Here is a 12040-nt window from a genome sequence, read left to right on the forward strand (position 1 = left end):
CAGGAATGCTACATAAGTGACATTGTGTTCTCACTGCATCATATCAGGGGTCATATGATGTCATCTTATTTCATTATTGGTGATTTAAGTGTTGATCAGTTGGTTCAGGTGATATCCATCAAATTTTTCTGCATTTTTCTCTTCCTAATAAGTAATCTGTAGGGAGATACTTTGAAACTGTTAATATCCTGTTCCCTGACAGATTTTCACAGATTGTGAATTCTTGTCTAAATCAATTACTAGTTTGAAGTAAATAAATCTTTATTATGGAAAAGGAGAGATTTTTCTCTTTTAATCAGTTATATACTTCTGTTTCATTTGACCTCTTCCTGTGAATGAGAGTTATCTGTACTCAATGTTGTCACTGTATTTTTATGTGTTTTTACCTCCCATGCCACTCCTCATCCCATTTCCTCTGGCTTCTGCCCCAGCCATTCTCTAGAGACTCTCTCACCAAAGATTTCCATGGCAATGGACAATTCTCACTTCTCTTGCTTAATTTTGCAGCCACGTATGACATGGTTGACCATGTCCACCTTCTTGAAACCATTTTTCTCCTGGCTTCTACCTGAGTCTACCTTCTCCTGGTTTTCCTCTTGCATCTCTGGCCATCCCTTTTCAGTCTCCTTTGCTGGCTTTCTTGCTACCCAGTCCTTAAATGCTGGAGTTCTTTAGGGCTCTATCCTAGGCTCTATTTTCAATCTGCACATTCTGTATCGATAATCAGGCTTTTTGGTACCTTGAATTGCCACTTCTATGCCCTTAATATTAAATTGTAAAGGCTGGAATGAATTTCATCAATATCTTAACAGTAATTATATCTGTGTGGAGGGATTATGGGTGATTTTTATAATTCCACCATTTTTTTCCAAATTCTCTACCAAAAAATATGTATTATCTTAGTACACCTTAGACTCAACCTACTCAATATGTAATTCATCCAAACCTGTTCCTCTTCTCACATTCTCTATTTTAGTAATTCGATCCATCAGTCCACTTGGTTGCTGAAACCCTGACTCTCTACTCTCCATTATCTTTGACTCTTTACTTTCCCCTTGTACCAGTGTTTGATTCTATCCCTCCACCATGTACTCAGTCTACAAGTTTTGTCAGTTTTACCTTATAAATACTTCTCTAATTTATCTACTCTCTATTTGTATTGCTACTATTCTGGGCCAAGCAATTATCATCTGACTTTTCACTATACCCTTTCTTACATTTTGAAATTTGAATCATACCTGTTTTGCTTGATTGAAAAAATACTTGCTAAAGGTTTTAAAAAGAAATCCTAGTAATCCATTGTCATTCAAAACAGATAACCATCAATTTAGATCATTATACTCAAGTTCATAGAGAATTACAAAGATGGATATCCCAGGAAAATGAAAAACAGGAGTATCATCCTGTCAGTTCTGTTTCAAAGTTTAGGGTGTTAGAAATTACTTAGCATGTAATAGCAAGTCTGTGTGTCTTGCTCTGGGCAACTGCTCATTTCATATCTCAGTGAAGGATTCAACATTTCCCTAAATGTTAACTCAGTCTTTTTGTGTGTGATTATTGCGGTATTGTAGGTGGAGATGGAAGATTTTGATGCAAATATTGAAGAACAGAAGGATGAAAAGAAAGATGCAGAGGAAGAGGAAAGCGAACTGGTAGGAGACAGAACAACCACTTTGAACAAAGTGTCTCTTTATTAAAATTCTTAAGGGTTTAAATTCAGCTCTGTGATCAGATGACTATTGTTGATATTGCACCTTAATGGTAAAAGTTTCCATAATCATCTTCAAGGAGACTTTTGGATACTTTTTGTTTTTCCCCTGACCAAAGGAAAAGAACCCTTTACTGTGTTGTTACAAGAAAATTTTTAGAATGCTAAGAAACTTACCCTTGTACTCACTCATCTATTTGTGGGTGGCTCTAGGGGAATACACTTTTTAAGAAAATCGATTACATTTGAAAGGGTATTCTTACATTCCAGCAGATACGTGGTACAGCCTACCCAATGTATGCATAATTGTCTCTTCTTCGCTATAAGAGCTCAAAATTGATTTTCTATAAACTGAGGCAGAAGAACTTATTGAATGAGGAGGCAGAGGGTTGCCACTGACTGCTGGATTTGTTCTTCCGCATTTTATCCTATTAAGTGATGGGGAAAATGATTTGACTGTGTAGGCAATGCATTTTGCTTAGGCTGATTAAAGGCTTACGTAGTGCGAATTCAAAGATCCCGTGTACCTACTGTAAATGCTTTTGATCACACCTCTGTAGTGATGTCTGCCTTACCCTGTCATTCAAGAATATGCGACCTATAGACTTACGTTATTTTCAGTGTTTGCTAATGGGGTACAGAGATTAGCAGTGCCTTGGAATAGTGTTGCTTTTTAAATTCAAAATATTATTTGTTTTATTTAATACTTCAGCCCTTGCTAAAGCTGCTTTTCATATTCTTCTGAAAATGTGCAAAGCGAGAACCCTGATTCCTAACCCCTAGAGAATACATTCTCTCTAAGGAGTGGTCCCATCAACCCATGTGTGTTATAGAGGACTCTGAATAGAAACTGTGTGTTTGCATAGAGATGGTGTCAATCTCTACATTCCTAGATTTCATATGTGGATTAAAAAATAAGCTTTAAAGTTAATGGCATTTGAGTCTCCTATGTTTTTTTTTTCTTTAAACAAAGTATTTTTATTAATTAGGTTGTATTTTGACATACATGATCTAAGATGTAGGCAGGAAATTCACTTAAAGGTCCACGCTGTCCTGGAATATGGCTAATGACCAGTTTAGCTACTTGCAGCGTGTGTACTAGCAATCGATCATGTGAGAAGTCTCTAATGTTAGCTTTCTGAAGCTCTGTCTTCGTTTTGTGGAGATTTCAGTTCAGCATATGGTTCATAACATCTGACTTGCTTAGGTGTAGGTCAAAACTTGGAACTTTTAATTGAATGTACTATTATTTTGAAAAGTGAAACACACTGTAATACTATATTTTTTCATCAGAAACATGGCAGTGAAGCCTTAGAACTCTACCCCGCTGAACTATCTCTTTTATTTCCAAGTAGCCTAATATTTCAAACAGTGAGAAAACGATTTTAAGTTTTAAGGAAGAAAAAGGTGGTTCCAGCAGGGGGAAATTAATGTACTCATTTTGCTTATCTTTATGTTATAAACCTTCTCTTAACCTTTTTTCAAAATGCAGAATCGAGATCTTCTACTATTGGGTTCTATTCCAAGAGTAAAAGATTCTTGGAGAATTGACCCTTGGAAAGGGTTAAGAGCAAGTCTTGTGTCATTCAGAACATTTTAATGGAATTTTCACTGAACTTTACATTTTCTACTCTGTACTGATTACTATAGCTGGGTGAAATCCAAACTTTTCTTGGTTAAGAGACTCCTTTGGGGGGATCATTGGTATGATATTTTGTCTTCTTTAGTGCTTCAGTGAACCTCATAGATCTGACTCAGAATTTATAAATATATTATTCTAGTGATGTTTAAGGTTTCCAGATGAGTTTTTGAGATACAGCTGTACAAATTCCATCAGTACTAAACTTTTAGCACCATCATTTCAGCCTTTGTCTTGGTTTGTTCTAAACATGTATTTGGAAAGGATGGTATAATTTATAATCTGAAATACTACCTAATTAGTTGAAATTGAATTATTAGTCTGGCTTAAAGACTAGAAATGTATGAAACCTGTAGATTTCCTGGAAGAATGATGATGCTCTAGTACACTCTTACACAGAAGCTATTGTCATGAAATGTTCAACATACTTTCCAACTTTACCTGTGTGTCAGTCTGTTCTATGAACTTGAACATTCCCAATAGTAGAAAGATATATGGATTCTTAAAAGAAGATGCTGACACCTTTGATGAATCTGTCCTATATGATAAGTCCTAATATTAAAGTTCTGTATGTTAAGACCTAATAGAGAACGGAGTCCAAATGAAGGAAAGGGGGAATCAGTGAATTATGTGGAAAAAGCATACACTTGCTAGGTGAATAAACTGAAAGGCTTACTACATAGCTAAATAGGTACATTGTGAAATTTGAAAATCTTATGTAGGACTTCGTTTGAAATAAACCACCCAGTTATTTTATTAAATAAGATATAAATTGCCTGTGGAGATTTCTGGGTTTTCATATAATAGAAAGATGTAATTTTTAAAAAGACATCAGAAATAATAATCTAGTTTCCAACTGATGAAAAAGTAATGCTCTGAAATTGATTCAGTAAAATTAGTCTTTGTAAGATCTAACTGGTAAATGGATTGAGTCATTTTAAAATGAAGTTGAACTTCATAATTGTGTTCAGTGATACCAAGTTTTCTCACTTCTTTTGAGTATCTAAAAGTACACTGGAATATAAAGTAACTGTCTTGAAGAACACTCTTTGGACCTCATGGCTACTATCACTTGATAATAGCAGTTGTATTTAGAAAATAACCTAGCTAGTATTATAAATTCTCTGCTACTCTGAATGATATTAATTGAGCACAGTAACTACCATACATTCTTACCGTATTGGCTATATAGCTGTTGTTCAGACTACAGTTGTGTGTCCTGAACTGTAGTTTCCGCCAAGCGCCTTCATGATACCACTCTAAAGTGACTATTCTGAAATCTGGGCAGTGAAGTTTGGTGAATTTGGTAATTCAGTTTCTTCAAAGATAATGAGACTGTGTTTTCCCTCAGGATATATTTATAAATAGTGAGTGGAAACTGAATCCATTCCCAATTTTAATGCTTTTCCAATTCAAAAGTGATGTGCATGTATGTGTCTCTTTCTAACCCTTCGAGCTTCTCTCTGTGTACGATTTAGGGTTACATTCCGAAAAGCAAATGGGAGATGGACACATCTGAGGCAAAGCTAGGTGGGTATTTCCTTTTTCCTGTTTTTATATGTGATACCTGATGGTAATGGTCATAGATCTTTCTGCTATAAGAAGAACAAATTTCCCCAAATTTCTGCTTAAATGAAGATTTTTTGGCCTACCTTACATCCTCAGTCTATTTTGTTGGCTTTCATTTATGTCTTGTGACAGAGTGAAAGAAGAGTATTTTAAAAGAACTACCTTCGGTACCACTTAAGGTTTTTAGAGTAAATGGAAATATGTGATAAATTTAGTAATAAAACACTGTCACTTATAAAATCCATTCATTTATATTAATCAGAAATGTTGGTGTAGGTGAGGTTTCTACTTTTAAAAAAAAATATTTAACTGCAGTCCAAAGTTGAACCTGATTATGAATACTTTGGGTAATAGTGGTAGTAATAATAATAAATATTGAAGTTTAAAAATTAATTAAAAGGCAGTTATTTTCCTTGTATAATAAATTAGAGTTTCTGAGTTGGGGAGGTAGATATATAATTCAGGTCTTTGAGGAGGCTGCTTTGTAAGATTCCTTTTAAATTTTCCTCCAGCTTGTCTTTAGTGCCAGATTACAAGGTAGACTGGTGAAAATTATTGTCTAAATCAAAAATTGGAGTTGCTTAACATGGGGGTTCTTTGTCAAGCAGAAAATCATACATATCCAGTGGATTTTCCCCCAGTATTTCACGGTAATATTGCAGAACAATTTTTTTTTTTTTACCTCACCTAAAGAGAACCATTTAACATGTTAAGATGTATTAGTAAATAATTTAAGATAATGGTATAAGATTTTTTGAAAAGATGGACCTTACTAATATATGAAGTATGACTGTTGGTCTCTGCATTTCTCCTCCTGGAATTATGCTGGAACTCCAAAGCTGAAGTAACCATAGAAATATATCTTAAATTCATAGAACAAATTTGAGTCATTTAGCTACTTCACTGTTTGGGGCATATTATCTGTGTTTCTGACATCAGAGGGATGCACTTTACACACAATTGCATAGGCTGTGCTTTTTATTTTGCCCAGCTGATCGTGTGAGCCATTCATGACGACCAGGTCCTATGTGAAAAGATAATTCCGTAAACTGTAGTATTACCATATTGTTGCGATAGGTGCTTTGTTGCAAAGTCTAGGATTTTTTTCCAGTGTATGGCATGTGAAAATGATATGTGGTTACTGACATATTCTTGCATTTGTCCTCCCTCTGTGGGAAATCTTAATAATAAACCATCTCCTTCCCTAAACTTTTAAAGTATTCATAAGCGTTTAAATGCAATTAAATATGTAGGAAAATAACAATCACAAATTACTTTTTTAATAATAATGCTTTAGATATGTTTATTTTAAGATTAGATTAAATCTGGAGTTCTGTACTTATAGAATAACCTATAAGACTATAAAATCATTTCCCTATTTTCTGGTTCTCTAAGTAGTGATCATCTTTTGAGGCAAAGAGAAATGGTAATTAAAGAGACATGGGGATTGTCAAATATTTTAGCTAAGCATATAATCTTTAGAGGCCTTATGTAATATATTATCTAGGATAATGCTTTTTTTAACTTGAGCTAGTCCACTTTCTATTTTCCTTTCTAATTTCTAAAGAGAAAGGAAAATGGAATTTAGTTATGATTATTCAAGATAATATGACATTAATCTTGGTATCAATTTCTGGAAAAAATTCTGGCCTATCTACTATTTGCTTCTCAGAAAATACATTTTATGTAAATTCAGTCCATTTTAAAGGCAGAATGTTAGACGGTGATCCAGAAATAGAACTGTTAAATAAACCAGTTCAATTAAAGGCACTGAAGATCTAGTAATGAATCTAGGAAATAAATTCTTACATGTTTGCAGTTGGGTTTTTGTTTGTGACAGTGACGTTTCGTATAATGACTTGCCTCTTGCACCACTGTGTTATCTTGAGAGCCATATCATCTGTAGAGAAAGGCGGATGGAGTGTGAGCATTCCTGAAAGTGCTTGCTTCTTTGAGATTGGCCCATGGAGCCAATTGAGAAAAAGAAGAGCCTGAAACATGAGGCTCTTCATTTGAGAATTAGCCTGTTTATGTTGCCTTCCTTATCATAGCAAATTCAATAGATTTGATTAGCAGGTACAATTTATTTTTCTGAGTATTTTACCAACATTTCTTAAATTACTCTTGGTAACATGATTATGCTGGGTGGAAACATACGAAGCTTTAGCAGTGTCATACATTGAGCTAGACAAGCTGAATCTGTAACTGAGGAATTTTGATTTACAAATGAGTCTGCCAGTGAGAAAATACTTACCTATAATCTTTCAAAGAGCTGTTAAATCTCATTGTAGAGTCTTGATCTGTGTTCATTAAGTACAGTATACAGTTCAGCCTATGTGTGAGTGTTAAATTGGAAGTGGTATAATTTTAGAAAAATTCAGAACTGGCCTGAGCTGCATCTGGCATGGGTGTCATGGAGTTGTTGAAGACTGCCTGTGGCCCACCTTCAGTAGCACCTGAATGGCTCCTTTCCAGCTGGGACACAGGCACCCTAATGCAAGGGTGGGTGTTACATGCCACATCAAATGCTGGGATTCAGCATTCAAGCTACTTAAATTCCACTGACATGATTTTGGTTTCTCAAACTGAAAAACCAAAAGAATATTTGAGACTGTTGTCATCCTAATTTAGGCTTCTTCATATCGAGTACTTTTGCTTTTCTCATCTCAGTGTCATTTGTCTCTGCTTATGAGTTATTGTGTACTGGCCTTCTACATGTCAGTTTCATCTCTTCACAGTTGGAATGCAATTATTATTTGTATAGGCACGTAACCCTTGTGTGTTCACTGTGATCAAATTTTCAGAAATATCATTTATGTTTAGAAAGTATATAGATATATCTAAAAAATTTTTTTCTGTTGTGCTGTAATAATAATATATACTGTTTTGAAGATGTGGTAAAATTCTGTGACCTGCCAGGTTGGATATTTATACTTTCATCTTCATCTTAAAACTTCACCTTTTGAAATTCAAACCTCTGAAAATCATTAGTATGAGTGTGTTGGACACCAGTCGTCTTCTGTAACTAACAAATACCCCAGATTCCTCTTCCTTCACCTTATGCCATACATCTGTGTGTTTGGGTTTCCAGGATGCCATGTGGAAGAGGTATGAACCTTTCTTCAGCCCCAAGAAGGAAACTTTAAACATGTTGTGCACAATAAAATTTCAGATTAAACATTACAAACAAGGGTGTTCAGACTAGAAATACATGCTCTTCTGAACTTCCATGTTGCAAATATGGGACTCCTGGTGTGTAACTCCTGTCATACACCCAGTGTATGAGGAAAAGTTCTTGCAGCTTTCTCACTGCCCTTCTGTATTGCTGCCTGGCCATGTTCTATTCTTAGAATTGAAATATGAAATTTTCCTTTGACGTATGTTAATGTGGAAGTTGATCTTATTAAGTTTGGAAATCCTTTGAGGTTTATTCAATAAGTGTATTGGAGCTGCTTACTCTTCTGCTAATACTGTACACTGTTGAACTGAGAACAGTTTTACTGTTTGTGGGACTTTGTTGGTTTTCTAATACCATATTCTATGTCCCTGTGCAATCAAGGTGTCACTTCTTTAAGATCTTGTATAATATGGCCTGTCATATACATGTAGGTTAGAGCCATTTGGTACAGCATGTGATTTACAGAGGAGATTAGACTGTTTCTGTTGAACTCAACCCGTGTTAAAAATTTTCCGAAGTGATATGATAAAAATTTCTTGGGTTTTGTAAAGTGTTGTAGTCTGCCTTGCTGATATTTCAATAATATTGCTTTTATGGGGGAGGAACTTAGGAAATAAAAACTTTGCCAAGTATGCGAATCTTACTGGTTTTTGAGGCCTGTATGGTATGCACAGTTAGTTGTGTGTATAACTTGTATATTTGAAGCATAAACTCACCTTCCCTCCTGCTTCCATTGTACTTTTCTTTTCATGTCAAGTTCTCTCCACCTTGATGCCTAAAAGGTTTCTATTATATATACACTCTGCACCCTTTATGGACTTAAATGAAGTGTGGTTATTGTGTGTTTCTGAAGTGTTTAGGTTTTCCTTTATTGACCTACTTAATAATAGTGTGTTTATAACTACAGATGATCCAAAAATTTAGTGCTTCAATGTAGTGCATATATATATATGTATAACTCATAATATTTCACATGTAGAATTCAAAATCAGAATTAACAACCAATAAAAAAACCCACACATTTTCATCGTGTGTTCTTGAAGACACCTAAACTCATATCTAATAATTTCTGAATCAGCAATCCCAGTTCATTTAATTGATTACAGTTTGGGGCTTTTGGAAAGCCTCTCAGATTGAGGATTCAGAAAGAAAATTCAGATCCAGCCACTTTGGCTGACTAGCCCTTAGCCTCAGGATGGTCAACAGCACTTCACAGTATAACCAAAGAAAGTGGTGATTTGTATAATCAACTTACTCATAAACATTCTCATGACGAATCGTCTCACAGTGGTCAAAATCCCAAGAAACTGTTAATCTAAAACCTTTCTGAACGTTAGCTTGGCTCATTAAGTTCTTGTACTACCTGCTTTTCATATAATACGATACACACATGACTGCACATCTAATGGGTGGTGTTAATATTGCGCTAAAGAAAAAAAAGAATGGAAGAAATTGCTTTTAGAAAAACCCAATGTTGCATTTTCATCAGAACATGAGAGCTGAAGTGTTGTGATTTTAGGTGGGGTGAGGATAAGGAGGCCAGGAAACATATGCCTTCTCTTGTTCTGCCCATATTTGTTACTTAAACCAACATAGTAATATAAAGGCTGCCAGTATGAACACCAGATAAACAATGGAAATTGCACAGAACTTGATATTATCTCAGCCAAGAAGATAGTTTGGATCTACAAGTGATGCTGCTCTCAAAAATGCGGATGTGCCCTCTGACAGTGTTCCAGCCTTCTTTTCCCTTGTTTTTGTGTCGTGTGCCAGCTCACACTCTTCCTTAATGCTGCGGCTCTGTGTTTGTCCCTCAGACAAGTTGGATGGCTTGAGAACTGGTACTAAAAGGAAACGTGACTGGGAGGCTATTGCCAGCAGAATGGAGGATTATCTTCAGCTCCCTGATGATTATGACACTCGTGCTTCTGAGCCTGGGAAGAAGAGGGTAAGAGACTGTCAATAACTACCAACAGATAAAGGGCCCGTTTAGCCATCTGGTTTTAGAAAGTATAGTCAGATAATCATATGAATGCTGTTTTTTTTAGAGTGGTTTGGTTTATACTGTATCATATTACACATTAAAAAAAGAGTCCTTACAAATGATCAGATCAAAATGTACAAGTAACTTAAAAAATGGAGAACAGAACCTCACATGGCTAGCATGTTGTCAACCTTAAAGGAGTTTGGAATGGCTGCTTGTGCCATTTTGTCATGGGGCAAAAGAGCCAGGTGCAAAGTAGAGTATTAAAGAGAATCTATGGGACTTCTTAATGGATTAGATGTAGAGGGTCCAGGATGGATGAAATCAAAGGTGACTCTTCAGGGTTCTGGCCATAAGCATTCCATGTATGTGATGCCATTTACTGAGTTAGTGAAAAGTAGGGGAGATGTAAGCTTGGGAGTGAAAAATCAGAAGTTCAGGGAGGTACCAGTTAAGTTAGAAGTGGTAATAGGACTCAGGTCTCCAAAATTTAGAAGTTCAGATAGAGGTAAATGTTTTAAGAAGTAAAGAATACTCCATTGTTAAATGATACAGGGAAGACAAGTAAATTGAGAAAAGAGAAATAGCCATTGGATTTGGCAACATGGAGATTGTTGATGTTTGATCAAAAAAAGTCAAGCTTTCTTAGAGAGTTGAAGGACAGAAGCCAGTTTGGAGCAGATGGTAGAAGAATAGGAAATGAGGAAGTGCAGAGCAGCAAATGTAGATAACTTTTTGAAGAAGCTTTGCTATGATAGGGAGCAGAGTAATGAAGCCAGGATGTCGGATAAGTCTTTCACGTAGATGTCAAATTCAATAAAAGGGATAATTGTATATATCCTTTAAAACAAAATAAAGTAAGAGGGATCATATTACATACGATTTGCATAAACCTTTTCCAGCTAGTCTGTCTTGATCTTTCTATTTAAGTATATACAAACCTACAGTTCTTTTTATTATTATTTTTTTGGCTGTGCCACGCAGCTTACAAGATCTGAGTTTCCTGACCAGGAATTGAACCCCGGTCCTCAGCAGTGAAAGCACAGAGTCCTAACTACTGGACTGCCAGGGAATTCCCTACCGTTCTTTTTAAATGCCTGCCTAGTGTGCCCTTGTTTGGCTGAATAATCAGTTATTTATCCAGTCCCTTATCAGTGGATGCTTATGCTGTTTTCATTTTATTGCTAATATAATACTCTGGTGAAAGTCATATGCATACATCTTGGCATCTTTTTGACAGTATATCTCTAGGGAATATTTTTAGTCTTAAAGCTGCAAGCTCATAGAATATGGTTTATCATTCTGACAGATATTGTGAGATTGTTTTCCAGAAAGGTTGCGCCTATTTATACACCCACATGTAAGGAAATGCCTGTTTTTCCACACTTGCACCAGCAGTGCTGTGATTGAACTTTTTAACTTTTGATAATCTAATAGGTGAAAAAAAAATGGTATCTCATTTTTCATTTCTCTAAGTAAGAATGAAGTTAATAATAATTTCTTTGTCATTACACATCATTTCTTTTTTATGAATTCCCTTAGTAATTCAATATTAAAAGGATATTTATTAAGAGAATAAAAATGCCAGTAAAACTTCATTACAGTGGATACCATTACAAAGGACTCCAGGTTTCAAAGCTCTTTCAAATATTGCAGACAGTCCCTAGACCTGCCCTTGTCTGTGTCTTGAGACCTGGTTAGTGGCCTTCCGTATGTGCCCAGCTCCACGCAGGGACTACTTGTCTTGATACCTCTTATTCCAGTTTTAAGGTTGGGGCAACAGAAAAGTAGAAATAGCTCTTCCTTGGGCATAATAATTTGGTGTAACAGTGAATAATTCCAAATGAGAAATATTTTTCTCTAGTTCATTTTTAGTCAGGTAAGTATTACTCTCTTCAATCAGGAGTATGTGATCCCATGTAATTTACTCTGTAAGCTGGGTGGACAAAGAGCATGAGCGGT

General features: G+C 35.6%; 1 protein-coding gene across 1 annotated transcript in view; it reads left to right on the plus strand.

Annotated features, from left to right (window-relative positions):
- Positions 1-12040, plus strand: part of YLPM1 (YLP motif containing 1) — a 67021-nt gene that overhangs the window by 51372 nt on the left and 3609 nt on the right. The window contains exons 18-20 of the mRNA XM_007459738.1: positions 1572-1652; positions 4826-4877; positions 9912-10042. Coding sequence (XP_007459800.1) covers positions 1572-1652; positions 4826-4877; positions 9912-10042 — 264 coding nt within the window. The remainder of the gene's footprint in view (positions 1-1571; positions 1653-4825; positions 4878-9911; positions 10043-12040) is intronic.

Source organism: Lipotes vexillifer, unplaced genomic scaffold (assembly GCF_000442215.2).
Source record: "Lipotes vexillifer unplaced genomic scaffold, Lipotes_vexillifer_v1.1 scaffold39, whole genome shotgun sequence".
Classification (NCBI taxonomy): domain Eukaryota; kingdom Metazoa; phylum Chordata; class Mammalia; order Artiodactyla; family Lipotidae; genus Lipotes; species Lipotes vexillifer.